At 41.6% G+C, this 21,979-nt stretch overlaps 1 protein-coding gene across 7 annotated transcripts in view; it reads right to left on the reverse strand.

Moving 5' to 3' along the window:
- The window catches only part of LOC142030191 (WASH complex subunit 2-like), a 38,392-nt gene that overhangs the window by 1,671 nt on the left and 14,742 nt on the right, over nt 1-21,979 (reverse strand). For 2 of the 7 annotated variants that reach the window (XM_075025949.1, XM_075025947.1), the window contains 16 exons: nt 21,335-21,499; nt 20,576-20,709; nt 19,005-19,097; nt 18,391-18,495; nt 16,897-17,013; nt 15,247-15,410; nt 14,695-14,806; nt 13,568-13,753; nt 12,342-12,524; nt 9,854-9,982; nt 9,541-9,636; nt 8,326-8,445; nt 6,610-6,687; nt 5,721-5,933; nt 2,770-3,381; nt 2,000-2,174 (listed from right to left, as the gene is read on the reverse strand). In XM_075025949.1, coding sequence (XP_074882050.1) covers nt 2,000-2,174; nt 2,770-3,381; nt 5,721-5,933; nt 6,610-6,687; nt 8,326-8,445; nt 9,541-9,636; nt 9,854-9,982; nt 12,342-12,524; nt 13,568-13,753; nt 14,695-14,806; nt 15,247-15,410; nt 16,897-17,013; nt 18,391-18,495; nt 19,005-19,097; nt 20,576-20,709; nt 21,335-21,499 — 2,682 coding nt within the window. The remainder of the gene's footprint in view (nt 1-1,999; nt 2,175-2,769; nt 3,382-5,720; nt 5,934-6,609; nt 6,688-8,325; nt 8,446-9,540; nt 9,637-9,853; nt 9,983-12,341; nt 12,525-13,567; nt 13,754-14,694; nt 14,807-15,246; nt 15,411-16,896; nt 17,014-18,390; nt 18,496-19,004; nt 19,098-20,575; nt 20,710-21,334; nt 21,500-21,979) is intronic. The other 5 variants (XM_075025951.1, XM_075025948.1, XM_075025952.1 and 2 more) reach the window with 5 other exon arrangements.

The following is a 21,979-nucleotide window of genomic DNA, read 5'->3' on the forward strand; positions in this document are numbered from 1 at the left end:
TGCTACTTCTTCCACTCCAGCACGTGTCAGCTACTGTGCTGATCATAGGGATTACACAGGAATAATCCAGGACAGCATTTCAGCACAAGAGCAGTTTAGAAAGGCAGTAAAACAGAGTAATCCCCTACTGGCATCACTCCAAAGCAAGAAGCTATCTCATGGATTGGCTTCACAGCAGAGGGGAAGTACAGTGAGTGCCATAAGCAGTAGAGGTATCACTCCCATTTTATAACAAGGCTTAAGGAATAGGATAGTTTTGGCCATGGAAAACAGTATTTGTCAATGCACAAGAAAGCTCAGTCACCATTTTGCAGACAGGCAGAGGTGGCATCAAGATGTTTGTGTCATCAGCCATAAGGTCACTGAGGAGGCTAGGAGGATAAAGACCTGAGTTTTTTTAATACTGCCAACACAAGCCTAACACAAATGTAGTAAATAGTGACTAGAAGCTGTGGTAGGACAAAGGAAGGCAGCTTGCTTCCCCAAGCTGCACCCACTTAGCGTTTTATTTGCAGCAGAAAGAACCTCCTAAGACAACAACATACAGCCCTGATAAAATGCTACCATGATCACTTAAGCCAACCCTTAACCTGAAGTGTAGGCAAGTGCCAGTTCTACTACTCTACTGCCAGCAGTGCATCCTCACCTTCAGGCATCTTCCCTGCACTCCTGTTGGTGTTCTGGAGCTCCATAGCTTTAGGCACTACAAAGCTGCATACCTATGGCTGCACTACAAAACAGTCAACACTCTAGAGGAAGATGAGTCTATCAGATACAGGGTGCTGCAGATGCTCTAGGTATCATGATCAGATGTGACATGAAACAACAAGCTCTAGCACCAGAGTAGACGTCAAAAGTGGAAGTACAAACAACAGGTTCTGTTGTGGCTAATTTTCCAAGATACTTTCAAGTGGCACTCTACAACTGTTTTTTTCAACACGAAGTCTGGATTTTTGTGCTGAAATATTTGAAAGGGGTAACTGTTTGGTAAATTTTTTCATTTGCTATAGGCTACATGCAAAAATGTAAATTATTACAATCAGGTATTTTAATAATCCAATACATATTTCAAATATCTTGCCCGCAAATGTTTAAGTCTTATTTTTAACACCAATTGAGAAGGTTTTGAAATCTCAAGATGTTCGTTCATTCTCTGGCAAGTTTTCTAAAACATTTACAGACTTCAACCAGGTCATTCCATCAGGCTGGAATGCTTAACAACAGTCCAAGCAAAACAAAGATAAGTCACATTCAATTTGAATAGTTTAGAAAGAATGAAGATTGACCAGAATCAAAGCTAGAGGAGAAGGGATTTTTTTGTCTTAGAGGAAAAGAAATATAAGCAATCCCAAAGTAGAGCTATAAACATGAAGAGCCTGAGAACAAACAGACATAGTTGCAGATCAAATTACTTTCAATACCTCCACTGATGGGAAATAAGAAAGAAGCATGCTTTGCATCATTTCACATTACTATATGCTGCTTTTTCAACAAATTATACAGGGCAAACTTTTGCTGTCAGGTGTAGTATTTGTAAATTGTTCTAGGTATACAAGGATGTAAACAAAATCTTTTGGGCTCCAAGGTAGTCAACACAATAGTGAAGATGGGGTGGGAAGAGATGCTAATTTCTTCATATCGGTGATTCATCTGAAAGTACAATACAAAAAGCTGTGCAAATGGCAGCAGAGACTGTATCTCATGTCAACATGAGATCTCCAGACAGGAGAAATTTTCTAATTCCCACAGGTGAGAAAATCCCTACAGGAATTAAACTATTCTTTCTCTCGGAAGAATTTTATACACTCTCCTAAATCATTTAAATGCCATGCTAGTTCTACAAATCTAGGAAGTTCTCATCCAAGGTTAAAATCCAAAGATGACCAGAGATTTCAGAGCAGTTGAAAAGTTGAAAGAAAGCAAAGGGTTCTAAAACATCTCTGAGGAATGCAACTCAGGACAATATTATGCGATTAGCAGCCAGATGGCAAACACTTACCCATATCATCATCAAATATGGATTTTTGTTCCACCTTTTTCTTGGTCTTCTTTTCTTTTGGTTTTATGGTGAGATCCGCAAAAATATCAATGTTATCATCAAACAGGTTAGTCTCTGGCATTTTCTCTTTTGCTTTGTTCATTGGTTTAACTGCCTCAGTAGCAAATATATCATCCTTGGAGCAAAGCATAGAGAGATCATCAATACACAACACATTCAAGAGAATAGTCAAATTATCTGTACACAGCAGCTGAGATGTTTAGAAGACTGACAGCCTTGGACTTCTCAAACCTGAGGAGTTTGCATCCCTTCTCCCCATGGAGGACTCAGCAGAAGCACCTTAGTGTGGGACTGTGCACAGGTCAAGTACAGCTCACAGAGGCTTCCCAGCCTGCCAACTTTATTCCTTTTTTAAAAGAGTTACTTGAGCTGCTGTGCATTGAACAGACAGCTAACAGATAAGAACCAAATACTTTATTACTCTGAAAAAGGTCATAAGCATAGGTATGTTGTCACAGCAGCACATTCCGTGACATGCCTGCTCTGTGTTAAGGCTGCACCTTTTAATCCACTCTTGCCAATAAGGGGGTGAACAGCCAAGGAAAGGGTTTCTATTGCCCAGAAGCAGAGCACGATTGACAGTTTACTTCACTACCTATCCTGCACACCCCACCCTACTCAGCAGCCTCCATTAAGCCTGTGTCTAAGTAGAGGGGTCTGCATAAGGCCCTGGGAATCACGAAGGCCAAGGTGGCAGGCTCAACCATTACCTCAAAGATATCTTGGGCAGTAGGGTCAACAGCTTGCCAGACAGCAGATTTCAACTCCTTTCTTCCAGTTTTCTGACAGGTGAAAAGAGAGTCTTCCTCTTCCTCCAAAAAAGGTATAGGGCTGCTTTTTGTTGAAGATTTTTGCTGTACAGGCTGGAAGAGATCATTGCTGTCCTGAACACCCAGAACAGACAGATCAGGCTTCTTCTCCCTGCCCTTGATGGGTTTCTTAGCCACACTGTCTAGCATTCCCTCCTTTAAGTTTGATTGTGCACCTGGTCTGGATGTTGAGCTGCTTGCAAAAAGGTCTTCTGATTCAAACAGATCATTCCCTTGGTCTGTGGATTCTGAAGGAAGGAATTTGTTTGTCCCAGCAGACAAAACACTGCCATGAGCTGGTAGTGACAAGCCAGAAAGCAAGCTATCTTCCTTGGACTCTGCTTCAGTAGCAAGAGGCTCCTTTATGTTCACTACTGCTGACATCTGTTTTGGTAGAGAGAATTGTGTTTCTTTAGCAGTGTCCACCTCCTCACTCTCTTCAGACTCTTGGGCAGCTAGACGGCGGGCCATTCTGCTAGGAGGTCTTCGTTTTCCTGTAACCTTGATTCTGGTCTGCAAGAAAGGAATAAAAGCAGAGCAGGGTTATAGAGAAGGAAAAAAAAAAAACACTTCACAGAAGACAAGTTAGGATTCCTGTTATGTTTCCTTGTAGCACTTTGTCCATCTTCACAACACTTCAATTAAATGCATTACCCATTTCGTACTAGCACACTAAAACTAAATTAACTACAAGTTCTCCTCAGAGCTCTGGTTTAAGTAACTTAAACAGCTACATGTACATTTAAACAAATGCTCAGCTGGGAGTCTTGAGCAAGGAATGCTGAGCAGACACAGATTTAGGTTATAGGGAGAAGCAGCAGGAACCATTCATCATCAGCTCAGCATCATCCATTCTCCCCATTTTTCAGAAAGGGGAAAGATGGACAAGCAGGACATTCAAGCCTGGAGTAGTTTGCAACAAGGTTCAGAAAAATAACCCAGAACTCTTGATTTGCTGCCCTATGGTCATTCCACAGCAGGTGGAATTGTGGTACAAAAGCAACAGCACTTGCAAGTAGAGAGTCACAACACAGGTCAGCAAGCCACTCTAGCCCTTTGGCTTTAGATAATACCTTAGTCAGTCTGACATCTTGCTAATCCAGGGGCTTCTGCAGTGTGCTTAGTCTGTCCAAGCCATAAGTAATTATATTTTCCATTTAATTTAATTTTATGCATAGCCCGCTGCAGTGCATGCCTCTGCTGCTTTTAAAGAAGTCCCCCTGCAAGTTTTCATCATAGCCTCTACCATATCCCACATGGACAGGAGTATTCACACAGGTAAGAAACAGATCAGTGCAACCTCCTCTTCCCTGTTGTTAATTGTTCTGTTGGAGTAGAAGGACAATCTGGATGGATATGCTGCAACACAGGTTAAAGGAACCATGTGCTTTTGTCGGGATCATTGTAGAAGCAGATCTGCCTTCAGAGTGTGGGGCTGTACTGATCAGAGCATGGCTGAAAAACAGGAAGATTATGATGGAAGGGAGATGCACTTGGAAAAAAACCCAAAAAACCTGATCCCTGCTCCATGCACTGTTCTTTGAAAGGACAGCCAGAATACTGGGTAGGTTGCTTTGTTCCAGCCTTTGGTAAAAAGTGCATTTGGCTGCATATATTTACAGCTTAAACTCAAACTTGAAAGGTTCAAGAAGCAATGACATGCCAAAATTAAAACATGTAACCTGAGCCACAAAAAACATTCACCATATAGAGATGCTTCTTCTCAGATTAATTCTGTAAACAAACGTGCATCATCACTATGCTAAAATGAACATTCAGGGTTGACCATATGCAGCTACAGGAGCTCTATTTATTCTTTTGCAAGCCTATCTATTTAAAAGTGTTATGATAGAGGGGTTTGTCTGTTGTGCAGGGCATGCTGCTATTGGAAACAACTATGCCTACATGATAATGCATTAGTCTGATGTACAAGCTTTAAACCCATTTGACACTAAGGGGTCATGTCAGCCATTGTGGTGACAGCTGCTGCATCTTCCCAAGTCATTTCTACTGCTCATCTAGTAATGAACAGCCCCAGCAGTGCTAAGGAAAAAAAGAATCAAACTTAAGAACCTAAGTTATCTTATTCAAATTGCTGCTCTCAGGAAACCCAAGAGATTTATAAAGTTATAAGCACACAGACCAAATCTTAACTACTTGGTTCAAGCTTTATTTATTTTTTTTTTTAAGAATCACTAAATCTTTAATTAGAATATGCCTTTCGCAGTCCATAAAGTAAAAGGTATGAATAAAAACCACCTGAGTCAGGAGGCAGAGATCTGCCATGTCAAAAGCTGTAACCCTTTTTTTGTTTTGGTTTTGTGTGGGTTTTTTCTTTAAAAACAAAGTTTTTGTGTGAAAAAGAATTGGGACTGACAGTTCAGGACAACATGACATTTTTATCCACAGAGGAAGTAAAGGTCAACCTACAGCAGTGATGTGTTCTTGGTATCTTGCCACAGTAGCTGTCCATAACGTACTTTATATGTTATATAGAGAGATGCCTTTTTTATGGTTTTCTGGATGGTGTCTCCTGGGACAGGACAAGATGTTATGCTAAAATACCTTTAACCTATAGGGAAAACCACTGTATTTGGGGAACGTACACATGTAGCTTAAAAAGGCACAGAATTAGGCATATGCGTAAGACCCTTACAGAGCTAAGAATGTAGGAGGCTTGACTTTCTCTTCAGTGGTCCACAGAAGTGACAGGAGATTAGATTTCCACACCTCCATTTAGATTCAGATGGACCACACTGTTAGCAGCACTTGCATACCAAAACAAAAATTCCTGCATGAGGACAGACTGTGTTTTTAATCCCCCTTTATATCTTCCTAAATACCAAGGTTACCTTATTGGCACTGTGCAAGGTATCCGCTTGCATAGGCTGATCAAAGCTTACACCTAGTTCTTCATTGTTTCCTGCAGCAGAGAAGGCTTCGCCGTTTTGTACATCCTTGGGCTCATGCAATGGAGTGTCCAGAACTGGTAAGGGGGACTTTATACTAGAGACCTTAGGCATTGCACCAGGTAGTAAGGCTGCAGGGTTAATAGCTAAGTTAGCCTACAAAACAGAAAACAAAAACACACACACAAAAAGAGATCATGTTAATACTGCTCAAGAACAAGCATGGCTCCAGAGAAGCAGCAAGAACTAGTGTATGTAGGCATTCAAGTTCTACAAGTGCCTGGCCTTTCACACACCTATGCACTTCTGTGTCTCCCACATCCTCTGTCTCACTAAGTCTGTGGAGTGCTCAACACTATTATTCTATATAAAAGCTTCAGGAACAGCATGGCCATGTCAGACCAAACATCTATGTAGCTCAGTATCCTGTCTGAGGATAACAATGGTTCTGACATTAAGATGACACTGTGATATAGACAGTTATTAGTCATTTCATGGCAGAAGAGGGACATAACCAAAATCCCAAACCCCTAAGAGTCTCTGAACATACCTAAATAGTGCTGAGAAGAATAACAGGTCAAAGAGGAGCCCACCCTCTGCCCCCCAAATAGAGTAAATAGTGCTGCTCAGAGTCAGGTCTGAAATGGGAGGGGGAAGTAATATTAAACATGCAATACAGAAAAAGTAATAGGAAAATACGCCATCTGAAAAAAAAAAAAAATTGCAAGAGTAAGGTAAGGAAGTAAAAAGATTTTGTTTCAGGGAAAGCCATCAGTGAGGCAAGGAAGATTTTTTTTTTTTTGAAAGTCAAAATGCCAGTAAAGTTAATTACTTGTAGCTCTCCAATCCGAGATGAGGGCTCTTTGGTTTTAATGGGAACAGGACCTGTAGATTTCTGCACAAAATTACACTGGATTAAACAAGTGGACAAGCTGTTATCAACCAGACTGTAGTTTGCATTTTAATACATCTATACAAAGCAGCTCACTGCTTACCAATTTCTTCTGAAGATACCTTGTTATCATCATATTCTACCGCCAGAACTACAGTCACTCAATTTTCAGCTTCAATTCCCCACGTGCCATAGCCCTATCTTCATTATCACATTTCATTCCACCTTCCTTCTACCCATTATTATATTTTGCCATAGTAACCCAACAACTACCATCTTCTCCAGGTCACACACACCACCAGTCAAATCACACTGTGACAGCTACCCTTCCTCCTTGCTTATTCCCTCCCTTAAGACTCTCTGAAGCCATGTTGCCAGATCATTACGTAACTAACTTTTCTCTTTGTGACTGGCTATAATAGGGCCACGAATTTCAGTGAAGCCCACATGGACGCCGAGAGAGCTACAGAATTGTACCCTCTTAGCCTGCAAGGAAAAAAGCTTCAGAGAAGTGAGTGCTCCTCTATAGAAAGCAGGCCATCAGTGCCAGAAATAAGACTAAACTAATAGAGCAAGAGCAGCTGTTTGGTCTGAAGACTTGCATCAACTCTAGGGCTCAGGGATGAACCAAATCAGCTAAGGTGCTCTTCCCAGAGCTTGCTCTCCACTCCACAAGTTTGTAGTCTACATGGTTCTCTGAGCTAGGCTCTACTGCTGTTGGTGTGGCTGGGCAGTCAGAGCTCCTTCAGCCAGGCTGAAGGAACTGAGGGGTTTGCAAGGGTTAGGACACTGGTTTGGGCATCTTGATAGCATGACAGAGGAATCCTAGTGTCCAAGGAGATTGTTCCTCACTTAAATGCATGTGATGTTCAGCTGAACCTCAGACAGGCTGAGATCATTCCTGTACCACACTGTCAGTGGCTTAAAAAAAAAAAAAAAAAAAAAAAAAAGGGAGAGGGGGAAGACAAGCCTGGTGCTACACTTCAAGGAATACTTCACCATAAGGGAAGACAAGCTAATTACTAGCCCTACAGACTTGCTCTATGTTCCTCAGCCCAGGGGAGAAAAAACAACACCCAACTCCCACAATGAAAAGCTAATCTCCTACAGATGGAAATCCAACAAGCAGCTCTGGTGAGGCACAAGCCTGAATTCAGATCCAGACTGCCTGTCTCAGAGACCCTTGGTTCTACAAGATTACGGACAGGAGTAGGAGTATTGTTTGCTCAAAGTCTCCATGATAAGATTCTTAACAGCCACAGATTTGTGCTGCAGGCCCCGATCACCTTTCTGAGAAAGCCTATCCTATACTTTAAAGATCACATTCACTCCAGTAGACACTGGCACTTCAGAGTAGAATGAATAACAACCCATTTTCAATCCAACAGGGCCTGAGGTGTACTTCTTCACTGCCTTGTACTTTGCCTTTGTAAGTGTGTGGGCAATGAATAAAACACTGTACCAATAGCATTTAAACTTCTTGCTAGTAACAGTGCACCTGCTAATAAGCAGAGACAAGTTTGGCCATGCATTGCCACTTTGCAGCCAGTGAATCCAGGCATTAGTTTTGATCTTTTCAAGAGACTTATTTAAAACAAAATGATACATCCCCTTTTTCTCTGCATGCTGTTCAAGGCACAAGATTTAAGTACTTGCCTCTGTAGTTACTGCCTTCAGAGCTTCATCTTGTTTGGCACTTAAAGCATTTTGTAGAAGGTTACTGCTCTCCAAGGAAGGGCCAGTACTGGCCTTAAGTGTTTTCTTCTCAGCTATTTTCTGAAAGCATTAATAACACAAGTCAACGTGAATGGGGTTAAAAGCATAGTCTGTAGATTAAAAAAAAAAAAAACAAACCCAAAAAAAAGCGCAAAGCTTTTCAAAATCTTGCTTCTCTCTGAAAAGAAAACTAGCCACATTTTTTGACTCTGCAATGCATAGCAGGCATTGCCTTTTGGCTCTGCAATGCCAAGGGCCTTCCACTCCTCCATTCCTTTAGCCTACCTCAACCTTTGCTGTCTATGCTAATGATAAATAATGAGAGTTTCAATAAACTTCCAAATGCATACGTATTTCCTCATGCACAGGACAGCAGGGAAAACAAAAGCACAAAGCTAGCTAAGGAACACTGCTATTTTTATGTTTTCAAGCAAACAGGCTCCATATATAGTTGCCAAGCAGCTAATTACTTAAGACCACCCCTTCCACAGTCCTCAGAGAAACTGTTTCCAGGAACTATTGCCTGTTTTCTAGCCTAACTTCCAGCTATAGACATGACAACATGAAAATAGACTAAAGTAAAAGTTGGCTTCAATTTAATTAAGCTAAATACATTTAGAGTAACAGTTTAGAATGCACATTAGGACTTTGACCTCAGACCACCTGTAATGCAGTCTAGTTCATTACTGCAGCTGCTTAAAACAACCCTCTAAAAACAACCCAGTGATCACAAGGATTTTAATACTGCATTCAATACCTTAAATCAAACCAACCTGCAGAGACTTTAATTACATAAGTCATAGAGCAAGACTCAGCAGTCATGCATGAACTACAGGGAAGTAATATTAGTAAGTTAATAAAACAATACAAACTCTACTACTCTGATTTCTGCTCAGGTGTGTTCTCTTACACCTCAGCCAGTCCCAGTGGTGCACAAAAAGAAAAAGAATCCAATCCTCTCATCCCAGCTTTGGGAGACCTAATGCATCTGTTTGTTCCCTGTGTCTTCAAGGTCACAATGGCCATTTCTATTCTCTCAAAAAGATTTGAGAAGTCACTTAATTTCTTGTGGGAATATGTATTGAAAAAAATCCCTTCCATACACTTCTTCCCAATGTCTTTTATATAAGCCATTTACAGCAAAGGAACAGATACCGGAATGTTCGTTTTAGCAGTACTGAAGAGATCATCCTCATCATCATCCCCAAAAAGGCCTCCTCCAGATGATGGCTTCAGGATACGGGTTGCAGACTGAAGAGAGAAAGGATAAAGAAAAGATGCATCACAGATCAAAAGCACATCTCCTTCGGCCCATGATGCCTGAACTGATATTAGCACTTGGTCCTCCCTGGAAATCAGTGACTTCTAAGCTGTGTTCAAACAAGGAACACCAGTAGGCTACACAGTTCAAAGACTTCTTCAAAGACTGTTTTTAAATAGCAGGTTCAGAGAAGGACTTTGAACTCACCATTGACTTCTTGGGGCTGGCAAAGAGGTCGACGTCTGGATCATTGTCCTTCTGAAGTTTGTGACTGAAGAGGAGCTCTTCGTCTTGAAAGACTCCAGTGCTTTTGGGCCGAGTACTTTTCTCAGAAGCCTGGAATGAGAGAAGAAAGGTCCACACAGAAAGAAACGCCCTCCTTAAGGAGGTTATTTGCCTAGTGATAAGGCAGATTACAATTCACCTGAGGCTACACTATGACCCTGGTAACAAAAATACAATTTTAACTGCAAGTTATATATTTTTCTTTGACCAAATTTGCAAAACTGACAATGTAAATATTTGTATTCACAGTTCAATTTGATGAGAAGACATTAACCAAAATGCATCTGTGTCTGCTGACCTGAGATCCAGCTGCTACTATTTACCTGCAAAGCTTCCTTAGAAGGAAGGGGAAAGAAAAGAAAAAAAAAAAATCAGTATGTTATCATGAGTGTACAGTAAGGTTTCTATTTCAGGAAGATAAGCCTTTTATGCCTTGAATTTTTCAGCTGAGGCTGCAGGACAGAAAAGTGAGAGAAAGAGAATCTGGTTAATTATCTTCCTAAGCTACTTTTTTAAAGAAGAATAAAATAAAATGAAATAAACCACCAAAGTTAAAGGCCTGTAAAACTCTTATTGTTGCTAGATTCCCTGTTCTCCTCCTGTTAAAGCAAACACACCTCCACAATGAAAAACAGAACACATTGTCTGCCTTTGCCAAGAACTTGTATTTTCAAATTTGCCAGTGGGGGGACGGTTGACAGTCAAATATATCACCTTATCAGCCCTCCACTATCTGGCAAACCAACCAATATCAGCTGCTTGAACACCAAAACCAATGCCTTTCTATGATCATGGTCACTGTATGCACCGAGGTCTGACTTTCAAAAGGCAAAGGACCCACTGAATGCCTAGGTAAAGGCCAGTATCCATGTTTCACCACCCAGCTGTCTCTTCAGCACCTACACAAATGAAAGGATGTCTCTTAAGAGCATGACTGAATGTCCAGTAGCATAACATCAGACTTCAAATCCAAGCAGCAGGTGCAGCAGTCATAAGAATAAAGCCCAATTCTCCCCTTTCCAGTCCAGGTATCCAGGAGTCCCAAAGGGCTGCCTACTAAAGCTAGTTTTCAGTGTGCCATTTTTGGTCCATACACCCTGTCCTATGATTTTTATTACTGCTCCATTCTCAGCCTCTCTGTGCACCAGCTTTAACTTTATATCAAAAGCCAGGTCACATTTTTAGAGCACTGGAACTGTTGTTTATGCTCAGATACATGAAAACCTAATGCACATCTCAAAGTATCCATACATGAAACTCCTATTACACTGAGATAAGCAAGGAAAATAGTAGCACCTTTCAGATTTGCCTACCAAAAAGATTAAGTTCCTAAATTACCTATTCTGATTTTTGCATGAATGTGCATTTTAGCACCTTAATCACTTCATGACTGTTATATGCTGACAGCTGAGTACTTTGAAGGAAAGATTTGAAAGGATTTGTATCTCCTAAATTCATAGGACAGATGTCGCTTCTTGCAACCATCTTGCAATGTGCCCCCCCCCCCCCAAAAAAAACCCAGACACAGCATACATTCACAACAAGTAAATAAGCACTCAAGCTTACAATCCGTTTTTACTTAGAAGCAGCTATAAACAAGGATTTTTCTCAAAGAGCCATCTATTTCATTCAGCTCCAGGGACTTCTGAATAAAGTGTGTTTAGCATTTAGGGTTGACAACTTACTTTACATGGTCACACTAAGATGATGAAACCTTGTAGTATACTGTAGTATACAGTATGTACTTTTTGACATGACTTCAAGTTTACAGAAAAAAATTTGGTACACCTGCATCAAGTAGAAACAAGAACATTGCCATGGATTCAGGATATAGCTGCTGAAGATTCAAAATCTACGTCTTGATGGTATACACTATATCAGGAAAGCCAGACAGCAAGAATAAGGCAATTGGAGGCTTTGTAAAAAAGTGAACACACATACTTGAAAAACAGAAGTAAGCATAGAATTAAGATGATTCTTACTGAAGCTAAGCCTGCAGGCATATATCCACCAAGCAAACTGCAACAATATAAATAATATAAAGGGATAAACCACAAGGCTTCAAATTCCACGTCCTTCTACTTCCTAGTACCTCTGACCTTGAGGGGTAACTGGGCAAACAGTTCTGTACAGCAGACGTCAAGTAGCTGCACCAAAACATCTGTACAGAATTTCTTTTCATACTAGCATGCAGCAAAATGCTTTCGAGTTAGTGGGATGGACAAATTTACAAAGGGATTCAGGATCATGAGGAAAAGCAGGAATAATTTCTCACCCAAGAACCTGGAATTTTAGAAATACAGAAAGATTAGCCTCCATGACATGAAGAGAGGGAAAGGTAAAAACAAAACCTTGTATAGAAGAGGTAGAAATACTATTTCCTAGTGTTCAAGAACTTCCCTAGACTCACCACACCAATTTCTTTCTGTGCATTTTTAATGCCGTTATCATCTTCCAGTCTCTCCTCTTCCTCCTCCTCAAACAAGCTTAACACTTTCTTAGCTTGGGACTTGACGACTTTCTCCAGAGCTGGTGGTGATGTTGCAAACAGACCCGAGCTGCTGGCTGGCTCTGAGGATGTTGCTGCAAAAGGCTCCACAAAAAACAACAACAACAACAAAAACATTAACACATCAACCTGTTATTTTTCAGGTTTGTCCAAAAAACCACTAAGCTTTCTTGGTTAAACGCCAGCAGTTGTCAGAGTTCTGCAATCCATTACCAAGCAGACAACTATATTCAACTCATTTTTCCTAAGCAGACAGAACAGCAACATGCAGATTAGCAAGAAACAGTAGATAAAGAAGAGAACACACTTCATGGCTCTGAAAGGAACAAAAGTTTCCTCCTGTACCCTACACTGTAGCACTGTTGATGAGCAGCTCCTGCATAAGGTTTCCTCCTCATCCATATGTCAGGTTGCATCTGTGCCACAAGGGTGCATTAAGCAGCTTTGCCGTTTTCTCTGAGGTACCTAATTCACGCAACCTGGGATTCTTTGGAGTGGGCAGCGCTACCTAAACCTTGAATGCGCTCAGGAAAGTGCAAAGCATGGTAACTACTCTGGAAATTCATCAGTTGGTAATTCCCCAACAATCCCTCTGTAAGACCATGCCCAAGATTAAGTTCTGCTGAAGTTTCTTCAATAATACACTCAATAATACCATCAATACTGTTCTGAAACAGTATTGCCCAGGAGAAATTCACAATCCTGAAAGCCACAGCTGCCAACACCATTTATAAATCATCAGACAGTATGCTGAAACAAAGTTACTGAGCTTGGCGCAAAGCCTACACATGAGTATAGGCTATCTTTTAAAGGAAAGCTCTGTTCATATGACTAAAGATTACCCAACCCACTCTGGAGGAGAAACAAAACAGATTCCAACCCACAAAAAAACCCCAAACAATTCTCTCATGCACATCAGTTGGGAAACAACTTTTAAATTGCATTTAATCAATTTGCTGTTTGACTGACAAGTGATTTTGCTAAATGGAAACAGAGTTGTTCTCTCCTTGGCAATAGAAGAGGCAATCCAGAAAAAGAATTCTGTCCCAGAGCAGCAGTGTTAGATTGTGGGGTTTTTTAAACTGAACCTTTACCAAACTTCAGACTAACATAAGAAAATCTCTCACTTTTTCTTTTGTTTGCTGCCCTGCAACATCTGCTCCTCTAGGCACAGGAACTGCTCCAGGCTCTTTTAAACACCGCAATGTATCTTCTACCTGATTAGACTTCACTGCTCTATCTGGCAGACCTTCCTGTTCCTCCTTTTCTTCTTCATTAAAGAAAGGTGGTGCTTGTGGTGGTTTTACTTTCTCCTGCAAAATTAAGAGAACACCAGTGACACAGAATTGGTGGGTATATAAGAAGCATATGCTGCCATGGGATAGCAGAGTCTCAGTTTGCCTTCTGCAGAAATCCAGGACAATGGCAACATGCTTGACTTCTACTTCCCTCCCTTGGGACATTCTAGTTTGTGACTTGACTTCCAGTATTATAGGCTCTTGAGTCTGCTTGAAGAGTGCTGGGAAGCAATTGCAAGCTTAGAGCGGATGCCCTAGGAATATGGTCTGGTTGGTGCACCATTTCCTGTGACTGCCAGCAGCTAGAATGTGGCTTGCTTGTTTCTTCTTCTATTCCCAAGCCTAATATCTTTATGGGCCTTGACAACTATTTTCCTGGTAAGCAGAAAGGCAAGGCTGGGAGCAGGGGTGGCACACACACATGTACAGGATACAGATACAGGTGCATTAAGCTTTTGCAACTCCTACTCTCAACTCCAAAGCACAACCAGATAGCACACTACGGGCTAAGCACACTACGGGCTAAGCTCGTAAAACAGAGGATAGCATAAGCACCCTCAACAGAAGGCCAGTAAGAAGCCTGCAGACACATTTGAATCAGCTTGGGTCAAGCTGACACAAAGGGTGAAGCCCTAGCTTCACAGTCAGCAGTAAGCCGTTTGTTCCTTTTAGTAGTATTTTATGGTTGAGAGCTCTCAAAACATCGTCAGGAAGGGCTCTTAGCATAAAGCAAACAAATTCAGGGTTAGCGGTCAAGAAAATTTTGACATTTCTATTAGGCTGATGGTAGTAAGAAGTTTTACATTTAGGAGTTGAGTCTGCCCTGTTCCCATTCCCACTTTGCTAGAACTACCATTGTCTAAAATAAGTCAGACTTACATCCAGTACCTAACAAGGAAGATAAACTATAAAAAGATTAAGTGTTCCACATTAGTTTTAAAAGAAAGGGGAGGTACCACTGGAGCCTTAGCAGCTGAAGGAAGTAGCGTTGATTGGGAGCTGAAGAGTGATTGTCCATTAATAACATCATCTTCAAACAACAATGATACCTTCTGTGGTTTTCTTTGGCTGCAATGAGAGAGGAGAAAGTGGAAGATTCAGTGCAAAAGCTTCAAAGGCCAGGCACTGCATCTGTTTAAAAGTATCACTTAGGACCATCATTCGCAGCAAATGATCCCAGACACAGGACTCAGCTTCCTCACTGTCTCAACAGTTCTACGACCCTCCCTTCTTGTTCTGCAGAATTGAAGATAACAAGAGGTCAAGAGGATTTTATATTGCAGGCATGGAAATAGCCCGGTTCAGTGGTGGCAAGGAGAATGATCCACCACAGATACAAAAGTGGTAAAAAAGCGCAGCCCTGCCCCCTCCCACTCACACACCTCTACTTCCTCCTCAGCAGCAGTAGCAAGGGACAACACTTGCAATATGCTTGGGTGCGTCCAGTTTTGAGGGCACTGCTGGGCTGTTCTGAAAAAATGGACTGCCCCGCCTCCCGCAACTGTCACCTCTCTTTAGTGATTGCAAATAAATCCTCATCATCATCTTCCTCAAAGAGACTCGTCTTCTTCACAGCTTTAGCCTGACTGACAGCGCTAGCTGGTTTTGCAAGGTCCTCTTTTCGGTCATCTTCAGAAGGAAGTTTAGCTGGCTTGGAGACATTCCAGTGTTCCTTAAAAATAAGGAACCCTTAAGTTTTCTTTTGTCTTGGTCAAAGCCACTTTCCCATCTTCTACATAAGCAGAAACACTCAGCATCTTGGCAGTCTTTGCATCTCTCTACTAGTTTATTTTCCTGCCTTTGTGTTAGCCACTGTAATATGACATTGCTCAGGCTTTGGTGAGGGCCTGGCCACCTTTTGGCATATGGTATTTGCCCAGCAAAACAGGGTACACACACTTTACTATTACAGTTGCTCTTGAACAACTGAGGTCAGTGTCAACTGCAGTCACAGGAGTAAGGTCACCCAGTAGAACCCGATTTGAGCTACTTAAATAATTAGCAAGTTTGATGTACGGGGAAAAAACAAAACAAAACAAAACCCTGAGAAAAAACACAACACCCATACCCAAGACACCTCATTACTAGAGTGCATGATGCTGCACTTCTTTCTTCTTATTATTTCCTCAACTTTCAACTACAGTACTTTCTGCCCCCCCTCCCCTGGAGTTAGCATTTAATCAAGCCTACCCACTGAACAAGTCAAAAATCTACATTAGAAGGAAACATTTCTGGGGCTGGGAGAGTTTTCTGGCTTGTGTGTTTTCTCATTCCCAGCATTTCAAATGGTTTGCCCCGTTCCCCACCTCTGTCCCCCTTCTGAAAGGGACTACAGGCATGTAGAAGCATGAACTTTGTTTATTCTACATTAAGATAAAAATGCATCTAGAGATATTACTAGTATTCACTAAACAAGCAATTACAGGACAGGTAATAAACATCAAGTCTACCTAAAAGAGTAATTTTGGAGGGTGGGAGGGCTAAGAAGAGTCTGGATCCTATTCATGTGAGTTAATTCAGAGACTTTCCAGACAAGTTTAATTTACTTAGAGTCTCTGGCTTTCATTTAAAATGCAGGACAACACCTAATCCATGCCTAGAAGAGGGCTGCTCTCTGGGAAGCCTAGTTATTTATGTTTCATTTTTCCCCATCCGTAGATTTAAAAAAAAACCAAAATAAAAACAAACAAAAAACCCCCACCAAAACCCAAGCAAACAAAAAACCCCCAAACACCACCACACACAAAAAACCCCACCCCAAAACCCCAAAACAAAGAGAAATGCACCACATTATCTATCTAGAACTGCTAAACTTTCCTTACAGAAATTAAAGCAGTAAGAGCAAACTTATTTTTCCCTTTCAGTATTTTTAAGTCAGATTTGTTGGCAGAAGCCTCCATTTACTATGGATCTTTCTATAAATTACATGGAAAATACTGATTTTTCTCTTCCACATGACTTCTGTCACCTAGATCCTGAGATAATTTAGGCCAAGAATCAGACAGCTTCCTCAGCTGCAAACAAGTCACAGGACTGGGGTAGGCATGGCATGTGGACATAGCAGAGTTTGACTGTGGTTCCCGTCTCAACAGTTTTATTATGCTTTGCTCAGCCTAAAGCCCAGTAACTCCTTTCAACCAAATCTTACTCCTCAGTACCTCCTCATCACTGCTGAACAATAAGCTGGAGGCTTTCTTGAGTGGCTTTGACTGTTTTGCTTTCTCTTCTGGGGGTTTTTCCTGTTGCTTCTTGGCAGGTACCACACCAAAGAGATCCTTAAAATAAATAAAAAAAAAAATATTTTAAAAAAATCAAAAGCCAAAGCCACAATGAAAAGCTCACTGAGAAGTCATCAGCATGCAAGACACTGTAGCCATCCACTTCTCAGATGAGTAGGACAGAGAAATGGTGTTTTATGAACGCTTTTTGAAGACATTTTCAAGTGTGATACGGTATTCTAGTACAGGGAATTCTATGCACACAGTTCTTGATAGACCAGAAACTTGTAAGCATGCAGCATGGTTTTGGCCCACAGATTCTCCACCATAAGGCTTGACCAGCAGCCAAAGCGCACCACACAGCAACTCTGTTACACAGCAGCTAACACAATGGGGCACTGTTTTTAATCTACATAATGAAATAGAGAATGAATCCTATTCTGAGAGGACAGGCAATAGGCAAGCTGAACCACTACCACTGGGGAAGAATCAAGACTTTTCACCTGAAGACACTTATGCAGATTATTATACAGGCATCAGAATGTACAAAAGCATATGTTGACTTCACCACCTAACAATTATTTATGCTTTTCTCCACTTAACTTGAACTTCAGTTCCATAACACAACCTTCATGGCAGATACCAGAGACCTTACCACATTACCAAATGTTTCACTATCCTGACAGTTGCTTCTGAACAGCCCCTATTCAGAAAGCTGAGCTGGAAGCAGCCCCCTCTTGAACAGGAAACCTTTATCTTGAGTTTGCAGAAGTCCCTTATCTTACAGCTCTGAGCAGGCCTCCTATTTCCCTCAGGTTAAGACTATGGGGTAAGTTAACTCACCATGAAGGCTGCAGGCCCAGAGTTGAAAGCTCTTTGGAGGGTGTGTGGGAGGGAGAAGAGTGTAAAAGAGATAAAAGCACACACTAATTCAATTTTGTTAAGTTTCTTGCACAAACAGTGCTCTGATCTCAGTTTCTACACTAGCAGCCACAATTCTTACACAGTGAAAAGCAAGAAAAAAGGAATTCACCAGCCATGACACAAGAGAAGCAAGAAGTCATCCATGTGGCTAGGTACCATGGGCCAGGATAAAACAGCTTGTCAAAGCTCATATCTGTTCTATTGCTCAGTGTTCTCTAGTCCTATCAATCAGAGGGATAACGCCCTTCATGTTTAGGTCTAGAGATGATACGCACTGACTGCAAAATACTAAAAAGACACCAAGAACTCACAAGAGTCCCTGCTACCATTCTCCATAAAGCAGTTCTGAGCATGTGAACAGCAACACAATACAAGATCGATTTAGTGCTCTAATTTAGTGTTCCATTTACAAGCTTTGTGTTGTAAACTTCTCAATGTTTCCTGCTGCATTTGCAACAGGCTGTGCAGGAAGATTCCCATACACAGGCAGTATGAAGAAGTGGTACTTACCTCTTCATCATCATCAAACAAAGACAGTGGAGCTTTTGTCATGGACTTGCTGGTGGGGAGAGATGTAGCTTTGGACTTCACAGTTTTACTTGATGAAAACAAGTCCTGTGCAAAACAAAGAAATGTCACTCTGCAAAGCAATGCTATATGTTTAAGAACTCTAAATGGGACATTCATTTTTTTAACTTGTAAAAAAAGTGTTTAGTATGCCTGTGAAGTAGGGAAAGATTGTTTTACTTAGATGTACCAATCACCTGCAACACCACAGGGATCTCCCTCAGTTTTGCAGATTAATTGCTAGCTGGAAGCCGAGGGCACAAGATTAAATATATGCAGTCTTTCATGATTCTTGCTCTTGATTTGCTGATCTTTCTTCTCTTCAGGCTTTCAATTTATGCCTGTGTACACCACACAACTTTAACTCTCTGAAGAGAGGGAAAACATTCCCAGAGATTTCACTCTTGGAGCAAGAAGGAACTTTCAGGATGGCTGGTAGTAGATGCATGGATGTCAGAGTTCCCAATCCTACAGATAAATAAGGAGTCCCCAGATATGAGTGGACTGAAGTCAGAATTACTCAGATTTCTGTAGGGATTTATTAAAGAGATACTCACTTCAGAATCCTCCTCATCAGAGAAGAGGCCCCTCTGTTTTCTTGGAGGCATTTCAGGTAAAGGTTTGAAGTCCTCACCTGAAGATGGTTGACTCTTTAGGACAAATAAAAACACTACATCAGCACCCATTTAGATTCAGTAAAGGCAGGCACATCATATGACCCTTTCTAAGAAGCACGCTGCTGGCAGCATCCCACCAGTTGAAAGGACAGAACACAAGCTTGTCACCCATGGGCTGAAGTCCAAAACTCATGTGCTGAGTGAGTTCCTCACATGCAGCCAGAGCTATGCATGAGTGACTTGCAGGTCTTACCATATGCCTCTCCTCCCACCACCATCCTTCTTAGCAGAAAAATGTACGCAGCAACTCACGCAGCCCTACCTTGTGAGTTAAACAAAAATGTTTCTTTTAGCAAGCTGTGTTTTGTAAAGGAAGAGGGCAGATTGTGCCAGCCATCATTTCCTGCATTAGCACAGCACAGCCCCAGCCTGCCACCAGCTATATTGCCATTAAACTCAGAATGATTCCAGACCCAAGTACAACTGTCAGCAAGCTTGGAGTATAAAACAGCCCTCACTTCCTGACAGCAGGAGTGGTGCTACTGAAGCAGTTCTCATCCTCTCCTCCAGGAATGCCAAGTGCTATGAGATCAGAGCAATGGCACTGGATGACCTCCCACCACCAGTCCAGCTCCATTGACCATGGATACTCTTGCACTGCACCAGAAATAGAAGCTGGTTTTGGCTCTTGTGCTCAGGTGCTTCTCATAAGGCAACACGGAGAAAATCCTACAGCAATTTGCATTAGACATCCCCACCATTGTATTGCTTCTCAGTCCAGAGGGGAAAAGAGTCATTGTTGGTCATTATGTTGTTCAAATACTCCTTGGACAGCAAATATGTATAAAATGAGTATATACAACCTCTGCCATAGAGCAAAGAGCATTACTACTTTCCTCAAAACGCTGCTCTGAAAATGAAAGTGGACTGGGCGTTAGGACGCTCCCCTAACTCTGTACACGTGTCCTCAGGACAGCATTTAGAGCTTTCTACACCTTAAGAGTTTTCAGCTGAAAAACAGCTTTTTAAACACTCCAAGTATTGTGTATGCTTAGGTAGAACTCTGACATCCACCTTCCATTGCGACAATACATACAAGGAGTTACCAGTTAAGTTGTTATCAGCGGTTGGTATAAGCGCAGACACAGTCTCTGCAACACAGAACTGTGACACCAAAGGTTCTTAAGTCAGGCTGGTTTCATTTCAGGCATGAACTTCATAATCATTTTTTATTATTAGAGGCTTCTCATTTTGCTCTCATTTCAATCCTGCCTTAATAAGATTCTTCCCATCACTGCCCACACAAGAAAAACCTCAAATACACCCAAAGTTTGAGAGGCAAAAGGCATTTAAGGATCCCTGAAGCACTCGGGTCATAGAAGACCCCATGAACCTAGTGCTGTTTCACAAATATGGCACTTCCATAGTGTTGTACACGGAAAGACTACTTCAGCTGCGGTAGTAACTTCTTCCTAAAACCTTAGCCATACGATCCATTTATATGGCATTACCTTTTTTTCCATGACTGTCTCCCTATGACTTTCTGTTTCTTTAGCTGTGCCAGCAACCACAGCAGGAATGGCAGGTTTTTCCTTGAATAAGTCACCTTCTTCATCATCATCAAATAAGTCAGCTGTGGACTTGACTGTGTTAAGAGACAAAACAAACAGGGAATGATGAGAACAGAACAGCCACTACTGAACAAGATAAGATACCAGAGTCTCAAAAGATACCATGCTCCCTTTTTAAAGATTACAAACATCAGGAGTCTTTAAGAGAAAAAGCTAGACAAGCTCTCAAAGTGAAACACCACTCCACTTATCTCAGAGCACTGGTGACAGAGAGTGCAGTCAACAAGCATTGCGGTAGAGTCAGTTGGCACCTCTAAAGGCAGTGTTTTGTATTGGCTTGGCATCTCTAAAGGCCTAGACCCTGCCAATATGGCATGTTGGGCACAGGGACTCAGAGCTGTGTGAATAAAGTCTGCACCATTTCCCTGATTCAAGTCTAGATACTGCCCTAGCTGTAGGAGCATCCTAAGAGAGGAAAGTCAGTGGAGAGCATGTACAAATAAACCAGTCCCACACCACTCTGAGGAAAAGAAATGCCAATAACAGACCCTCCCCGCCACAAAAAAAAAACCAAATCAAAAAAACCCAAGCTGAAGTAGCAATGATGCAAGTTTGAATTTTGTAACTCATTGGTTCTCATCAGTTTGAATTTTGATGACCTTTAACGTTTAATCTTCCACTGTGCATGTATAGACGTACCTGAATCTGGAGGCTTTTTGGTTGCTCCCACAAAGAAGTCATCATCATCATCATCATCAAACAGAACAACTTTCCCAGGCTGTTTAGGAGTTTTCTCTATGCTCTGTGCTGCAGATTTCTTGTCTTTTTCCACAATTACAGTGGAACTAAATACATCATTTCCTCCTGCAGGTCAGATGGGGAAAAAAAACCACAACAACAAAAAAATCCAAAGCCACACAGAGATCATTGCCAGCTGAACTTGTGCTACAGTAAGTGAAGCCAGGCAGCTTCCATCACAGCAACTTTTAATGCACTCCTGCAACAATGCCACATCAAAAGCATTAGCTAGAAACTTCCTGATAAAGCCAAGTCACAGACAGATGGCCCCTCACTCTCACTGCAATCACTTCTTCCTCAAACCTGCTCATCTCCTCTAGGAACAGACCCAGCAGTCCCACACTGTTGCCCCTATGGACTTCCCAAACCAGAGTCCTACTTCACTAATCAGTAAGCCACACCATTGTGGACAAATAAAAGTGGTAAGATGCTTGAGGAGAGGGAAGGACAGGAGACAGTTCTCCCAAGGAGCTGCACTTGTCATGCAAGACCTCAAGCAGTACTGCAGTATGAGGCTGAGTTTGGTCCCGAGATTCCTGTGTACTT

The sequence above is a fragment of the Buteo buteo genome, chromosome 4, assembly GCF_964188355.1.
Source record: "Buteo buteo chromosome 4, bButBut1.hap1.1, whole genome shotgun sequence".
In the NCBI taxonomy this organism is placed as follows: domain Eukaryota; kingdom Metazoa; phylum Chordata; class Aves; order Accipitriformes; family Accipitridae; genus Buteo; species Buteo buteo.